This window comes from Mesoplodon bidens (genome assembly GCF_964165515.1).
Source record: "Mesoplodon bidens genome assembly, chromosome: 13".
Classification (NCBI taxonomy): domain Eukaryota; kingdom Metazoa; phylum Chordata; class Mammalia; order Artiodactyla; family Ziphiidae; genus Mesoplodon; species Mesoplodon bidens.
The window spans coordinates 6,379,178-6,396,266 of NC_138169.1; the positions used below are offsets into that span (position 1 = coordinate 6,379,178).

Consider the following 17,089-nt stretch of genomic DNA (forward strand, 5'->3'; position numbering starts at 1 on the left):
CTTGTATGTAGCAAGCCGCCAGCACATGTTTGGATGGATGGATGGATGGATGGATGGATGGATGGATGGATGGATGAATGAATGAAAGAAAATACCGACACACAGACTGTCCGCCCCTTACGCTCCCACACCCCTGAAAAATATCAGCCGTAGCCCTCCCTGCTTGCAGCTTGATTTGATTCAAGGAAAACAGCCTCAAACTTCTTTATGGGAAATCTTTCGCTAGTCCTTATGAGTCTAGCTCTGGGGCTCAGAGGCTGCTGTGTTCCCAGCACTGTGACTCAGGCTTCATGCCTGCTGCCCTCTGGGGGCCCAGTCCTGCCCCGCAGTCCCCGGAGGCCGGAGCCTCCCATCTGCCCCTCCTGCAGCCGTCAGGAAGGGGGCAGGCCCTACCTGCTCCGGCTGACCTGGCCACACATGGCGCGCTGCTTGGAGATGCAGAGGTACTGGCCTGTTCGAGGTGTGTGCTGGGAGCACTGCGGGCAGACGGGCTGAGACTCAGGGCTGGCTTCCAGGGGGGCTGGGGGAACGACGTTTCTGCAGAGCCTGGTGTCTATGGCATTGAGAACGGAATAGGGCTTGGAGGTGCAGCTCTGGCCTGAGTTTGTGGGGATGGAGGGAACTTTCTCTGCCCTAGGTGAATTTGGGATGGGGTCTACCAATTCCTGGGCGTTTCTCCCCACATCAGGAGTCTGTGAGGCTGTGTGAGAAGCTCATGGAGATGGGGGGGTTGTGATTTGGGGGGGCAAGTCCACTCCCAGACCCTGAACCATGCCTGGTGGGCCCCGAGTCCAGGGTGGGCCTCTAGGCATCCACGGGGAGCTCTGGGTTCTGGGTGTGCCCCAGTTAACCTGGGCGCGGAGGATCCTGGGCCAGCTCACCCCAAGCCGGACTCCACCCTCCCACCCCTGCTCACACGTTCCTTCCTTTCTCTGGCCTGGTGCGGCCGGAAAACAGCCCGTCTCCCGAGGCCTCGTCTGCAGCTGTGAGCGAGTGTCAGTGCCGGGTCAAGACAGCCAGGGGAGGAGGAGAGGTGGGGCCCCGGGCGGGGTCTGCGCCCCAGACCTCAGCCCTCAGCCCCCGGAACCCTTGACAGTGGCCTCAGCAGGGCTACACCCAGGGCTGCACCCACCTGCCCCTCCAGTTCCAGGCTGTCCCATGCAGCCCGGGGAGCCCAGGCCTCCCACACCCTTCTGGTGTCCCCCACCCCAGCCATCTCTTTCCAGAAACCTTGGACCCGTGCAGTGAGCCTGAGCCCCGGGATCAGGGCTGCTTTCGCCCAGGGCTCTGTCTGCCCTCCAGGCTGTGGGTACGGGCCCCCGCTGCCTGTCCAGCCCCCTGCCGCCCCTCACCTGCCGCCCTCCCCCGCACAGGCCTCCTGGAACACGGCCGGAACTGGTCGGCCATCGCCCGGATGGTGGGCTCCAAGACGGTGTCCCAGTGTAAGAACTTCTACTTCAACTACAAGAAGAGGCAGAACCTGGATGAGATCCTGCAGCAGCACAAGCTGAAGATGGTGAGTCTCCCCACTGCCCCCCCGCCACTGCCCTGTGCATCCCAGCCAGACCTGTGGGCCAGACCTGCGGCCCGGGAGCCCTGGGTGGGGAGGGGTCTGACGCCAGCTCTTTTGCCGAGGTCTCAGCCCCTCGAGGTTCCCGCTCCGTGGTCCCCCGGAAATGCTGCAGGGGTGGATCCCTGCCGTAAGCATCCCTCCTGGGTACTGCGATGCGCAGGCCCACCTCTGCCTCCCCGCCTCCACCCCCCAGCACTCCTCGGTCAGACACCTCTGAGGGCCCGTAGTGCCTCTGAGGGCTCAGGGCAGGGAGGAAGGAGCTCGGTGGGCCAGGCACCGACTCCCCAGGGACTCAGGGCTGTCAGCACATTGGCAGAGGAACCCTAAGTCAGCATCTCCCGCACTCCATTTGAACTCACAGTCTTAGGGCCACCCCGGGGGAGGAATGGACAGGTCAGGAAGCAGCCGGCCCAGCCCTGGCCTCCAGGGGATTGAGAAGAGGCACGGACCTTCCCTCCTCCAGGAGCACAGAAGGAGCAGGCTCGCCTCGCTGAGCCCGTAAATGGTCTCCACGGAGAGGCCGCTTCCTCTGCAGCTGTTACTGGGAAGCGAGGGCCATTTGGGGGTGGCTTGTTTTCTTTCCTTTTCCTTTCCTTTCTCTTCCCCTTTCCTTTCCTTTCCTTTTCTTTTCCTTTTCCCTCCCTCCTCCCCCCTTCCTTCCCTCCTTCCTTCTCTCTCTCTCTCTCTCTCTCTCTCTCTCTCCCTCTCCCCCTCCCTCCCTCCCTCCCTCCATCCCCCTCCCTTCCCCCTTTTGGGCACACTTGTGACATGCCAAGCATTGTTACCATTTCAGACCTGGGGAAACTGAGGCTCAGCCAGGCTCATAAACAGCTGACTTGGAGTTTGAACCCACAATTACATGACCTGAGGATGCATGCTTTTAATCGGCGGGCTGCATATTTCCTTGTAGATATGAAGGTACAAGAGGGGGACGCACAGCTCTCCACCCTCCCCGTTCCCCCTGATTGGGCTGCTTGTGCTGGGTTTCAAGTATGTGCACCCTGGCCTGGGAGGCTGAGTTGCTCCACCATGGAGCCCGCCTTGCTCCAGAGAGGACGAGCGGGCTGCTGAGGTCACACAGCATGGCGGGCGGACCAGGGACAGGATCACCCTTTTTGAACGCTCCCTGAGCATGTGCAGAATTTAAGGACACCCCTCCCCAGTTCCCCACCCCCACCCCAAGCATTCTACGCCAGAGGGGGACGCTGTGCCACGGCCCTGTGGTCAGCGCTGAGGCTCACCCTCAGGTTTCCTGGGGTCCGGCCCCTGCCCGTGCCCGTTCCCCGTCGTGTCTGGTTAGGCTGTGCCTCCTGCCCCATCCCTGCCTGCTGTGCAGTTGGCTCCGGTGCTCCTGGGGCTTCAGGCAGGGCGCCCTGAAACACAGGGAGCTCTGCTTTTTCCTAGATTTTCAGGACTCTGGTTTTGGCAGGGTGGAAGACTCAGTGAGGGCCGAGGCCAAGGAGCACCTGTCCGTAACACTTGCTGAGATCCCGTAGCTCAGAGAGGATCCAGCTCTGTGATGGTGGTGCTGGCGGTGGTGGTGGTTGGATGGGGGCAGGATGTCGGCCTCTACACACCAACTCAGGATTAACTGGGCTGGGAGTGTGGCCCTGAGCATTGCCCCAGGGACAGAGGGGTCTTCCTGCTTCGTCCCCTCTCCCTCTGACCTGTCCTCCCCGCCTCTCCCCTCCCCCCATTCCCTGCTCAGCCCAGCCCAGCCCAGCCCAGCTGGTGCCCACACACCAGCCCGCTTCGCCCAGGCTGTTGGGTTACAGGTATCTCCTCTCACAGCCTGCTGGCCCCCACCTCACTTTCCAGGTTTCCTTGGGGCACGGCCCTGCTGCGCCCCCTGGGGGCCCCAAAACTTGAGAGGGTGGGTTGGGGAAACAGAGATTCCAGCCAGGTGGATGGTGCAGCTTGGGCTCCAGGGCGAAAGTGGAGTCAAGCGCCAGCTTCATGACTTGGCACCTGTGTGACCTCGGGCAGCGGCTTTACCCCGTGAGCCTCAGTTTCCTCATCTGTAAAGTGGGAGAATGATAGGCTTTACCCTGAGAGCTCAGGTGAAGAGCGAATGAGTTACCACTTGTAAAGGACTGAGTGCCTGCCAGAGGGGGGCGCTGCATGGGGGTCAGCTGCTCTAACTACTGGTAGTAGTATCAGTGTCATTATTCTTTTATTTTAAAGCCACGGACCCCATTTTCTCCTCAGGGGCCTTCAAGATGCTCTCCTGAATAACGTGTGCAGGAACAGCCAGGGTGGGGACTGTGGGCCCAAGACACCCAGGTTCAAATCCAGATTCTGCCACTTCCTAGCTGTGTGACCTTGGGCAAGTGGCTTGTCCTCTCTGTGCCTCAGTTTCCCCACTTCTGAAATGGGGATAATTCCCACCTCAAAGAGCTGTTGTGGGAATGATTCGAGGGAATGGGTATGAAGTGCTTAGAACTGGGCCTGGCACATCGCCAGTGCTACTAAGAGAGAGAGCCGTAGTGGCATCATTGGTAGCAGAGGTGGTGGCATCAGTAGTGATGTGCCCATGGCCGCCAGATGCCTGGCAGCTGGGGTGCCATGCCTCCCTTGGTTGTTAACTGGGTGTGGAGTATGTCTGCTCCTGCATTGCCTGAGCAATGGATTCGTCGATTGATTGATGCATTCACTCACTCATTCAAAGAGGCAGCCGAGCAGGATGGTGTGGAGTAGGGCTGTGGGCTGGAGGGTTCACACCCCAGCTCTGTGGCCTCCTGGCTGTTGCCCGCAGGTTCGTGGCCTCAGCACTCAGCCTCAGCTGCCTCCTCTGTAAAAGGAGGTAAGACCCAGACCCACTCGTAGGGTTGCTGTGGGCAGCAGAGGCTTTCGTATTTGTAAAGGGCCAGCCCTGGCCCTCGATCTGTGCTCAATAAGTGTTGGGCATCATCTCATCACACACTCAGCAAGCCTTTATTGAGCGCCTACTGTATGCCGGGGAAGCAATGGCAGGTGCCCTGGGTATACGTGTGGGTGGGGTTTCCTGCTGGGCAGAGGAGCTGGGTCTTTCTTTAATGGACGGTGGGAGCCACTGAAGGTTTGTGAGCTGAGGGGCAACCCAGCGGGGGCCGGGCTCGGGTTAGATTGTGTGGTCTGAGTGAAATGTAGCCAAAGCTGATAGAGACGGTCGCCCTCCTTGTCCCCAGACTCTGAACATGCTGGTGGCTGGCAGCATCGCTGGTGGGCCGAGGAGGAGGCGTGAACAGCAGGGGGACCCTGAGGCCCAGGTTGGGCCCCTCCCCCAGACCCCTGAGGTCGCCCCATTGACCCCGTCCTCAGGTGAAGATGCTGAGGACAGGAGGGAGACACCACAGAGGGAGTTTGAACCCAAGTCTGTGGGAGCCCCTGGCTTCCCTTCCTGGACCCATACCTGTATTACTGGACGTGGCTCCCACAGAACTCAGCAGAGGCTGGCCCTGCTGGGAAGCAGGGGACCAGAAGGTGGGGGCCGATGGGCCGTGTTCTGAGGCCAACAAACAGGGGAGCCTTGCTTGTCACTTGTGGACGAGAAAGGGCTGTTGGGGAGAGTGGGACGGGTTCTCGTTCCCTGCTGACAGCGAAGGAGTGGACTTAGGTTGAAGGCTGCGGAGAAAGCTCAGTGAGGGATGGGGGGCCCAGCAGCCTGGGTCCATCCGTCCTTACAGTGGCCACCCATGGTGCCTGGCTGAGTTCCCTGTCCCTGGAGAATGCAAGCAGTCCTCACAAGATGCTGTCCCACACCCTCCAGACCCCAGGAGGGAGACAGGTCCTGGTGACTCCTGCTGGCCGGGCCCCGTCTGGAGCTCAGGAAGACACGTCACCCTCGGCCAGTGGAGGAAGCAGTGGGGGAAGCAGAGGGTCAGCGGGTGTCCCCTCCTGCCTTGCACCAGGCCTGGCCCGAGCGTGGCTACGGGCGACGTCAGCAGGAAGCAGGATCGGGTGGGCAGGCGGAGCGTGGCCCAGCGTTATGTAACATTTGGCACCAGTGGCTTCTCCAAGGTTTTCCCTCCCCCTCCTAATGACCGAAGGTTACCCTTTTCTCCCATCTGTGAATCCAGGCTCTCGGGCTCAGCTTCCGTGTTTCTCTGTCTCTGTCCATCTCAGCCCAGGCCCCACCTTGCCTTGTTTTCCTCTGTCGTCTCTTCCATCTGAGGCTGCACAGGCCTGCAGAGAGAGGTGGTCAGCCAGGGAGGTACTTGAACCTGACCTGCATTGAAGTGTGGGTTTCTTGACCCACGAGCTGTGTGATCTTGGCCAAGTGTCTTTGCCTCTCTGGGCCAGCATCTTTGTCTATCAGGTGCATGCATCTAAATTAGTAGTTACAGAGTGTCTCTTCTGTGCCAGGCACTGTTCCTGGTGTGCTGGGAATACAGCTGAGAACAGACAACGATGCCTGCCCTTGAGTTAATTCTAGTTCTAGAGACAAATTAACTCACAGATAATTTCAGATTGTGGTCTGAAGATAGATGAGGGATAGTAGTAGAAAGTGATTGATGGAGAACGAGATTAGCTGATTTTGAAGGGTAATCAGGGAGGACCTCACTGAGGAGGTGATGTATGAGCAAAGCCCCGATGGAGGTGGGTACGTGAGTCATGTGGGTGTCTGGGAGAAGGCTGTCCAGCCAGAGAAATGACGAGTGCAAAGGCCCTGTGGCCGGGGCATTGTAAGCCCATTTGCACAAGAAGGGCAGTGTGTTTGTAACAGACCAAGGAGGGTGAGCAAGTCAGAGAGCTGGGCGGGGTCCAGATCTAGATCGCACTGGACTGTATGGAGCGGGGAAGACTTGGGTTTTATATCAAGAGGTTCTGGGAGCGTCTGGAGAGTTCGAGGTAGGGAGTGGCATGCTCTGATTCGCCGAGTAGATGTGCAGATCCGGTGAATTAATAAGTAAAGAATGCTTGGCACATAGTAGGTGCTTAACAGACATCAGCTGTAATTACCAATACTACTATCGCCAGCATCTCCTGTTCCATACACATGTCCCAATCTTGAGGTTCAGAGCCACGTGTGGAAGGGTTTGGTATGATTCCTGGGACACTAAGTCCCAGCCTCTGAAACCCAGAGCTTGGGGGGATTCTGGTGTTGACATCATACTCACCCCACTTGGCCTGAGGTGGCCTGGGCTGCTGGCTCGGAGAGACCTCAGGTTCCCAGCAGGACGTGCATCCCAGCCAGGCCCATAGGAGCCCCCGTTCCCTGCGAGGCGCCGAGCATGCCCCCCACCCCCCCCCGGGCAGCCAGTCGCCTGCCTCACCCAGCTCCAGCACTCAAGTGAGTCCTTGTCTGCTAAAAATAGATTGGGGAAGAAGAGGGACCCCTCAGCTGCACCCACAAACCCACAGGCCACACACCTTTCTCACGCCCCCGCGAGCTCCAGCCGGGGGCCCTCTGGGAGAAGCTCGGGGTCTGGGACCGGGGTGCGCCAGCCCCCAGAGGCAGGCGGGTGGTGGAGCTGGGCGTTCCCACAGTGGTCCCGTGGACATGCGGCAGGGTGGGGCCGTGGCCCTGGCCGAGTGCTGGTGACGGAAACCGTGACTAACGGGCAGACAGACATTTCCCTCTTCCTCCCCGAATTCTGAGCGGCTGCACTCCAAGGTCCCCCGTTTGCTCAGGAAGAAGGCAGGACAGGAAGTGATCCCACTCCCGGGCAGGGGCTGGGGCTTGGGGACCCCTGAGGCTTGCTCCCAGCCCTGCGTGGTGAGGGGCCAGGCTGGGCAGGGCCGGCTGGTGCCTGGAGGTGATGGAGCATCTGCCCGAGAGTGGGCTGTGCTGTGTTTTCACTCACGTACGGTGATGGTGGCTTTCTCCTGGGGGCCGGGGGATTGGTGGAGGGGAGGTGCGTTAGTTTCCTGTTTCCCGTAACAAGGCACCACAGGCTGGTACAGGAACCTATCCTCTTGCAATCCTGGAGGCTAAAAGTCTGAAATCAAGGTGTCGGAAGGGCTACGCTCCTTCCGAAGGCTCCAGGGGAGGCTCCTGCCCTGCGCTCCCAGCTCCTGGGGGTGGCCTGCAATCCTTGACGTTCCTTGGCTTGGGGATGCATCCCTCCCCTGGGTGCCTCTGTGTCCAGATTTCCCTCTTCTTCTAGGGACACCAGTCATTTTGGATTTAGGGTCCACCCTCATCTGATATGAACTCATCTTAATTACATCGACAAGGAGCTCATTTCTATGAAAGGTCACATCCTGAGGTTCGGGTGGACGTGAACTCTGGGAGGAGCCGAGTCAGCCCAGCGTGAGGGGCTTCTCTGGGAGCTGCTGGCGTGTCTGGGAGTGTTTAGGTTCCACAGGGACCCCGAAGGGCTCAGGCTGCGACCCCTCCCATCACACCAGCTGTACTGGGGTGGGTCTCCTCTTAGGGGCCAGTCCACTCCCCTGGGAGCCCCTGGTCACCTCGGACCCCCAGCACACTCTGCCTCCACATATACCCCGGCTCTGCCGACCGTGTGTTGAAGCCCTGGACGCTGCCCATGCAGCCACTCAGTAAGCCAGTCAACACTGGCTGGCTGGCTCAGCATGGGGGTAAAGAGACACCCTTCTGGAACACCCGGCCCAGTGCGGTGCAAAGACGGGAGCTGTCAAGGAGGAGTGCTGATGAGCTGGGGGTGGGCGCCTGGCCCCCTGCGTGGGGAGCAGGGCCTCTGGGGACTGGGGGAGGCGTGGAGGGAAGTGCGGGGCTGCTCAGTGGAGGCCTTCTTTCTGTTCCTTGAACCACCCAGCTGGCGCCACCTCCGGGCCTCCGTACTTGCAGTTCCTTCCGCCTGGACCACTCACCCAGAGCCTTGCCTGGCCAGCTTCTTCCCTCGACGCAAACCTCAGCTCAGATGTCATCTCCTCGGAGAAGCCTTTTCCTTGCCCCGCCCTTGCACTCTCACCCCACCCTGTCTCTCCCCCTCAGCAGCCATGCCCCCACCTCTGAGTTGTCTTTTTAATTGACGTGTTGATTGCTCATCTCCCCGACTAGGTGGCCTGTGGGGCAGGGACCCTGTCTACCTCATTCGTCCTGTATTCTCAGCCCCTGGGGCAGTACCTGGCACACAAGAGGTGCCCTGTAAAGACGGGTAGGGTGAAATGACGTGCTGCCCAAGCTAGCCTGTCCCCCGGGGCTCAGCTGGGGACAGATGAGGCTGCAAGGAAAAGCTTCATTCATTCATTCTCTCCAGTGTACTGACCGTGCCTGGCAGTGTGTCCTCCAGAGGCTGTGGTCACTGCTCTGGCTAGGACAGCTGGCAGGGCTGGAGCGATCATGGGGGGCCTCCAGGCAGAGGCAGTCCTTCCTCATCTGTTCCGGAAGGATGTCTGGGCAACCTATAGGCCAGGTTGCGCCCCAGGTGTATCTGGGGCATGGTGGAAGAAGGAAGCTCTGGATAAAAATAACCACTGGCATGTCTGGCCGTGCAGTTGGGCACAAGGGGGGAAGGGTTTGGTATGATTCAAACCAACTCAAGACCACGTGGCTGGGATCACTGTCCCTTGCAGCTGTGGCAGGCCTCCGGCACCGGGAGTCCCCGGGCTGACAGCCCAGGCCCTTGCCCTGGCCCTGACCCACTGCTATCCCTGTGCCCTAGGAGAAGGAGAGGAACGCACGGAGGAAGAAGAAGAAAGCGCCGGCTGCTGCCAGTGAGGAGGCTGCCTTCCCACCCGTGGTGGAGGATGAGGAGATGGAGGCGTCAGGCGTGAGCGGGAACGAAGAGGAGATGGCGGAGGAGGCAGAAGGTGAGGGTGGGCAGTGGGAGCTGACCTCTCCCAGAAATGCCTGGGTCCTACCGAGAAGGAGCCTGGACTGCCCCAAGAGGAGGGCGTGATGGTGATGGTGATGGTGGTGGTGATGGTGGTGGTGACGGTGATGATGGTGGTGACGGTGATGGTGGTGATGGTGATGGTGGTGATGGTGATGATGGTGGTGGTGATGGTGATGGTGATGGTGATAGTGATGGTGATGGTGGTGGTGATGATGGTGATGATCATGGTGATGGTGATGACGATGGTGGTGATGACGATGGTGGTGATGGTGGTGGTGGTGGTGGTGGTGATGATGATGGTGATGGTGGTGATGGTGGTGGTGATGATGGTGGTGACGATGGTGGTGACGATGATGGTGATGGTGATGGTGGTGATGGTGATGGTGATGGTGGTGGTGATGATGGTGGTGGTGATGATGGTGGTGGTGATGGTGGTGATGGTGATGGTGATGATGGTGATGGTGGTGGTGATGATGGTGATGATCATGGTGATGGTGATGATCATGGTGGTGATGATGGTGGTGGTGATGATGGTGATGGTGGTGATGGTGATTATGGTGGTGATGGTGGTGGTGATGATGATGGTGATGGTGGTGATGGTGATGATGGTGGTGGTGGTGGTGATGGTGGTGATGGTGGTGGTGATGGTGGTGGTGGTGACGATGGTGGTGGTGATGGTGATGATGATGGTGATGGTGATGGTGGTGGTGATGATGGTGATGATCATGGTGATGGTGATGATGATGGTGGTGATGATGGTGATGGTGATGATGGTGGTGGTGGTGGTGATGGTGGTGATGGTGGTGGTGATGGTGGTGGTGGTGACGATGGTGGTGGTGATGGTGATGATGATGGTGATGGTGGTGGTGATGATGGTGATGATCATGGTGATGGTGATGATGATGGTGGTGATGATGATGGTGATGGTGGTGGTGATGATGATGGTGGTGGTGGTGATGATGGTGATGGTGGTGATGGTGGTGGTGATGATGGTGGTGATGATGGTGGTGACGGTGATGATGATGGTGATGGTGATGGTGATGGTGGTGATGGTGGTGGTGATGATGGTGGTGGTGATGATGGTGGTGATGGTGATGATGGTGATGGTGGTGGTGATGATGGTGATGATCATGGTGATGGTGATGATCATGGTGGTGATGATGATGGTGATGATGGTGGTGGTGATGATGATGGTGATGGTGGTGATGGTGATTATGGTGGTGATGGTGGTGGTGATGATGATGGTGATGGTGATGATGGTGGTGGTGGTGGTGATGGTGGTGATGATGGTGGTGATGGTGGTGGTGGTGACGATGGTGATGATGATGGTGAAAATGATGTTGATAATGATGGTGACAGTGGCAACAATAATGATGGTAATCGGCATCTCTGCCCCGACAGGACACTTGTCCATTCAGTCAGTGCTCCTGACCCCTGTGAGTTCAGTCTTGTGCTTGGTGACCTTACACGTCCAGGTCGCATCCAGCTCTGGTGACGCCTATTACCTTGCCAGCACATCTGGTGTCACATTTTAGAAAAAAAAAGTTTATTTTCGAAAATAGTTTTTTGGTTTTTTTTTTAACCACACTGTGCTGCGTGCAGGATCTTAGTTCCCCGACCAGGAATCGAGCCCACGCCCACTGCAGTGGAAGTGCAGAGTCTTAACCACTGGATGGCCGGGGAAGTCCCTGAAAATAGTTTTTTGACCTGAACTATTATTTTACAAGTTGACTAATATAAGTACAACCAATACCGTTGGTCGATAAGTATTCAAAAGTTATATAATTATGCTTCATTTTACTCCCAAGTGTCTCGATTTGGATGATAAACTGCATAGCCCCCGGCTTTCTATCAGGGGGCACTGAGGCTCAGGGCAGTTACACCAGGTACCCCAGGTATCACACAGATGCATCGTCTGCCCTGATCTTAGATGAATTCTCCCACCAGCTGAGGGCTGCTAAAGAGAGAGCGAGAATCAGTCTTTTAAATTGCACAGGCAGTTTGGCCCACTTCTCAAAAGGAGGATTTCTAACTGCACGAGATGGTCACCTAACTTCAGAGCCTGGCCCCCACATAACCTGCGGCTCCGCTGTGTAATCAGTGTTTGTAGACTCGGGAGTTACACCAGGCTGCCCGACACCAGGCTTGCACCCCCGGTCACTGATCAGTCTGCCTTTGGCCCCCGCCCCTCTCCCTTTTCCTTGGTCTACACCAGCCCTCAAGGCATGACACCCCTGAAGACCCCAACCCCTGCGTAGCTGAATGTCTCTGCCTCTCCTTCCGCCATCTCCCTGGCCAGAGCTCCCCAGCGGGGCCTCACGTTCTTGGTGAAGGGAACCTTTTCTCCTCCTGTCCCTGCCAGAGTTCCTTCCTGTCCCTCCTATCTGCCTGTCTCTGCATTTAAACTCCCAAACTTCTGCCAACGTGTGAGGAAAGTGTGAATCACTCCCTGGCTCCGTGAGCAAGACGTGCAAATAAACTCAGGCTATACCAGCCCGCAGTGTATTTACCAGCCTGAATCCTACTTCCTGGTTGAAAATGGGGACTCAAGCCATTGGGTTATTACTGTCTTGCATTGGGGATGGACCTGGGGAGGTGAGTCTGGCCTCCTTGACAGCCTTGGGTCTTTCTAGCCCAAGTTGACCAGAGGCCTGACCCGTGTCTGATGGAAGGTTCCAGATCCCTCTGGTCTTTGCATTCTGGATCTTGGGTCTGTAGCCAGGAAAAGGGAGCCTAGGGAGCAGAAACCCAATCCCCTCTTTAAATATCCATCCGGGCAGGATGCAGGCTTGGTGGGAAAGTTAAAGGAAGCCAGTCTGTGGCTCAGCATTAAAAGCAGAACAGGCGCTGCCCAGTAAGAGAACTGTGCGGTGGTGAGCTCCCTGTCACTTGTAGGGTTCACACAACCTATCAAGGATGGGGGGAGAGGCATTCTCTGCTGGGTAGTGGGGGCGGGGGTGCTGGTCTGGCTGAATCCGAGGCTTCTGTGACCACCTGATGGCTCTGTGCACATCAGGGAGGCAGTTTAGAAGATCCTGCCCAGAGGCACAGGGTGATGTTCCCATCTTACAGATGAGGAAACCAAGGCCCAGGAAGAGGAGAATCACTCTCATGGGGTGTCATGTAGCTGGTGGACTTGGAATCTGCCAGTCCAGCCGGCATTTGCTGCGTAACTCTGTCCCTGTGACCAGGATAGGGGAAGTGAGGTAGGTTCTGGGTTAGGGCCTGAGGTCACCACAATGGAACCTTCTGGAATACCCCACCAGCCCCAACTGCACTGCAGACCCCTCCCTCCACGGGGCAGGCAGCAAGTGCCTTGTCATAGCCAGGCTGAAGGTGAATCCAGGGGAGGGAGGAGTGATCCATTTGGCCCCGTAGTGTCTCTAGTAAAGATCGTGGTCATAAGAGCAACAGCCTTGAGTTATTCCCTTTAATTGTCACAACAGCCCAGTGGGTGCTGTCATCACCCCATTTTACAGATGAGGACACTGAGGCACAGAGAGGTTACCCAAGGTAACCGGTTGGCCTGTTTGGGGACCAGGATTCAAACTTGTCAGGAGTGCTGATTCTCGGGCCCCACCTGGACCTACTGAGTGAGAAACGTTTTGGGCGTGGGCCCAGCCATGTGAGTCTTCACGGCCCTCAGGCTCACTCAGGTCTGAGAACCCCCGATGGAGAGAAGCCTCTGGGTAAGGGAGAGAGCCAGGCGTGAACCGCCCATTTTGTAGATGAACACATAGACTCTGGGGCGAAACCATTTGTCCAGGGGACCTCAGTGCTGGCCCCCTCCATCCTGTGGTCTGATGACGTGAAAGGAGGGAGTGACATTGCCGGAGTCAGAAGGCAGGGGCAGGAACCAGTGGTCAGGGACACAGGATGTTGGGGTCAGCCGCCTCCCGCCTCCACGCAGTGTGGCCTGGGGCAAGTGACTCAACCTCTCTGTTTTCTCATCTGAAAAGGAGAATGGTGACCATCTCCAACTTAGAGGTTATTGAGGGTGAGATGAGTCGTGTGTGTGAAGAGCTTTGCCCGGAGCCCAGCACCCACCGAGCGAGCCCTGTGTTGCTCTTGTTGGGATTATTATTTCTGGAAGGGATGGCCTTTGCTCTGGGCCTTAAAGTGGGAGAGGCCAGGGGTCTGGAGGCAGTGAAAGCTGAAGGAAGCGTTTGCGCAGGGCACCAGCAACCCCTGCTGACCAGGCTCTGCGTCTGAGGGGTGAGACAGGGCCGGGCAGCCCCGAAGGCCTCTCCCCCAGCCCTGCCCACCTCTGAGGCCAGCACCTCCCACCCCAGGACCCTGGAGCCAGTGACTTGTCTAAGGGCACCCAGGAGTGTTCAGCGGTGAGGGCTCTTGGGACAGGGCTGTAGGTCCTCCTGCTGTCTGCTGGGCCCTGGGCCCCTTTCCCAGCCCTGCCTGGCCACAGAGCCTCCTCCCACCCCACCTGCCGCTCATGCCACCTCGCTGCTAACCCTTCTCTCACTTCCTTCCAGCCTTACACGCCTCTGGGAACGAGGTACCCAGAGGGGAATGCAGTGGCCCAGGTACGAATGTGGCCAGCTGGCCGTCGGGGGCAGGGGTAGGGCCTGACCAGGGCGGGGGGCTTCCCAAGGGGGCCTTTTCTCTATGAGGGGCCCCACCTCTGTGAGCACGCCTCTGCCTGTGAGCACCACCCTGCCGCCACCTCTGTCCCCGCTCCTCAGCGCAGTGTCTGTTCCCCATGCTGTTCCCGGGCTCACTCCTGCAGATTAGTGTGCTCGGCTTGACTGCTTGGTTGATTTTTCATTAGTGTGTTCACCTGCGACGCTTACCCAGTTTGATTTCCCCAACAGGAAGTGTGGAGGGTGGGGGGTTTCAGATGTCCCCATTTTGTAGAAAATGGGGAAAATTGAAACCCAAGAAGTGACAGGAGCGGTTGTTAAGCCCAGAGAGTCAGGCCTGCCTGGAGCTGAGGTCCCCCCCCCTTTATCTGTACACACGTTCAGTCATCCGATCGATGCTTATTGAGCCCCTGCTGTGTACCAGCCCTGCGGGAATGGCTGGGGGATGCAGTCGCTGTGGACCCTTTCCCCATGGGCTCCTTCGAGCTCACTGGCCCCATTTTATGCCATCGTGTTGTGGTGACAGCAGCGATAATACAACAGCAAACCGTCACCAGGTGTCACCCTGAGCTGTCACAACCCCTGTGGGGTGGGAACTGTTCTCCCCACCCTACAGACGGGGAGAGCAAGGCTGGGAGGCCACCGGTGTTACCACGGCCAGGCCACCAGCCGGGGCAGAGCCAGGGTTTGCAGCCCAGATGAGAACAAGGAGACCCCAAAACAAAGGCCTGCAGCCCTGGCCGCCCCCAGCCTGACTCTGTGGGGTGCTGGCCACCCACCCGGGGGGTTGGAAGTTAACAGGTTGCTGGGATCCAGAGTCAGCAGGTGGAGAGGGCGGCCAGAGGAGGACAGGGCACTGGGAGGGGCCGGCGGGGGCGCTGCCCAGGCGTGCAGGAGCCTTAGGGCTACGTGGTGTCAAGCGATGGGGGTCACAGCGCCCTGAGCTCCTGCCTGGAGCCAGGGCGTGCCGTCGGGGCTGTCAGGGGGCCGTGGGGAGGGCCGGGCCTGCCTCCACCCTGAGCCCCCGGCACCGCTCACTCCGTCTTCACTGTCCCTGCACAGCCACTGTCAACAACAGCTCCGACACCGAGAGCATCCCGTCGCCCCGCACCGAGGCCGCCAAGGACACCGCGCAGAGCGGGCCCAAGCCCCCGCCCACCCCGGGCGCCGATGCGCCACCTCCTGAGCCCCCCAGCCCGCCTCCTGAGGATGCCCCGGCCCCCAGCGAGCCCGCCCCGGCCCCCGAAGCCGCCTGCCCACCCACGTCCCCACCGGCACCCGCCTCGCCTGCCGCGGCCCCTGCTGTGGTCCCCAAGGAGGAGGAGGAGGAAGAGGCCGCAGCCGCCCCCTCGGCCGAAGAGGGGGAGGAGCAGAAGCCCCCTGCGGCCCAAGAGCCGGCAGCCGACGTGGGCAAGACCGAGGAGCCCGGCGAGGCGCCCCCCTCGGAGCCCGTCAAGAGCGAGTGCAAGGAGGAGGCCGCCGAGGAGGGGCCCGACAAGGTCAAGGGGGGCGCGGAGGCCGCAGCCGAGGCCACACCCGAGGGGGCGCCCAAGGTGGAGAAGAAGGAGGGCGGCGGCCCTGGGGGCAAAGGCCCCGCGGCCAAGGGCTCGGGCGCCCCCCAGGACAGCGACTCCAGCGCCACCTGCAGTGCGGACGAGGTCGATGAGCCCGAGGGCGGCGACAAGAACAGGTGAGTGGGCCGGCCGGCGGCTTCGTCGTCTGCCTCCGTAAACGCTTACTGATCGCCACCTGTATACCGAGACGGCAGCGCACGAGGCCACTTCCACGCCTGCCCTCGGAGGGAGGGGAGGCCGCCACTGAGCGGTCCAGACGCAGGAGCTCCGTGGTGGGAGAGGGCAGCGTCGGGGGCTCGGCCCCCCTCAGCGGTGGCCTCTGAGCTGAGCCCGGACGGGGAAGGAGGAGCCACAGGGAGGGCCAGGGGACAGCGTGCTGGGCGGCGTGGATTAGCATCCAGAGCCGCCGCCACAGAGGACCACCCCCAAGTCAGGGCATCGGCAGGGCCACGCCTCGTGACGGCTCCTTCCTGCCTCGGTGGTGCCGGCAGTCCTTGCCTCGTAGACGCGTCGCTCCGTGGTCCCGTGACACCCTCGCTGTGTGTGTGTGTCCCCTAATTTCCCTTTTGCTCTAAGGACACCAGTCCACTGGATGAGGGTCCACCCTAAGGACCTCATCTTAACTTGGTCACATCTGCAAAGAGCCTGTTTCCAAAGAAGTTCACGTTCACAGGTACTTGGCTGTTCGGACTTGAACATATTTTGCGGGACGCAATTCTCCCCTCAACACAGTGGGAACAGCAAGTGCCAAAGCCCCGGGGTGGGACTGAGCCTGCGTGATGCAGGCCCTGAGTGGTGGAGCGGGGTCGGGGGGGCAGCTTGGGAAGAGGCAGGGTCAGCAGACCAGCCCGCCTCGTGCGACCCCTCTGGCTGGGTGGGCGGCTGCATTTTGTCCTCAGAGGGAGAGAGCCCGAGAGAGCTGGGGTGTGTCTCAGGCTCTGAAACCTGCAGCAGTGTGTTGGGAGGGGGCGGGGCGTTAACGGGGGCCACAGGGGCACAGGGATACATACGGGTTGGAAGGCGGCAGCGGCCGTGTCCCAGGGGCCGGTGAGGCTGGTGGCGGTGGACACAGGGGAAAGTGGCGGATTCCGGGATCCTTGCTGGTTCCTCTTCTGCCCGCAGAGGGTCCCCGAGACCCCCGACCAGAAGCCAAGCTCGTAGACCCCACTTAGGGCCAAACGTGGGCAGCGGAGGGCAGAGCTGCGGAGATAGGCTCCCGCTCACGTCGGGACGGCTTGAAGAATTCGGTGAGGCGGGCCGGCCAGTTTTATTTTGACTGAAAACAGTGCAGTCTGTCTTCTCTCCCCTCACGACTCTCGGAAAAGTTCTGGGCAGCACGAGAGGGAGGAAAATCTGACTTTCAAACCCGACCTGTTCCCCAGGAGCCGTTTCCTCTGCCCCACAATCCACCTCGGGGCATGCGAAAACGGCACCTTCTAGAACGTTTCGTATGAAACTAGGACTTGGTCTGGGTCCCCACATGGTCCACAAAAGCCGGTGAGCCACGTCGTCCTCTGCCTCCTGCGTCCGGGGGTCCCTGGCGGGACCCTCACCCCGCTTCTGTGGCCCTTTGATAAGCAAAGGCCTGGCCAACAGGTTTCT

General features: G+C 59.4%; 1 protein-coding gene across 33 annotated transcripts in view; it reads left to right on the plus strand.

Moving 5' to 3' along the window:
- The window catches only part of NCOR2 (nuclear receptor corepressor 2), a 224,689-nt gene that overhangs the window by 165,741 nt on the left and 41,859 nt on the right, over window positions 1-17,089 (plus strand). For 30 of the 33 annotated variants that reach the window (XM_081251922.1, XM_081251913.1, XM_081251914.1 and 27 more), the window contains 4 exons: window positions 1,374-1,516; window positions 9,142-9,289; window positions 13,806-13,856; window positions 14,976-15,603. In XM_081251922.1, the coding sequence (XP_081108048.1) occupies window positions 1,374-1,516; window positions 9,142-9,289; window positions 13,806-13,856; window positions 14,976-15,603 (970 nt within the window). The remainder of the gene's footprint in view (window positions 1-1,373; window positions 1,517-9,141; window positions 9,290-13,805; window positions 13,857-14,975; window positions 15,604-17,089) is intronic. The other 3 variants (XM_081251904.1, XM_081251905.1, XM_081251919.1) reach the window with 1 other exon arrangement.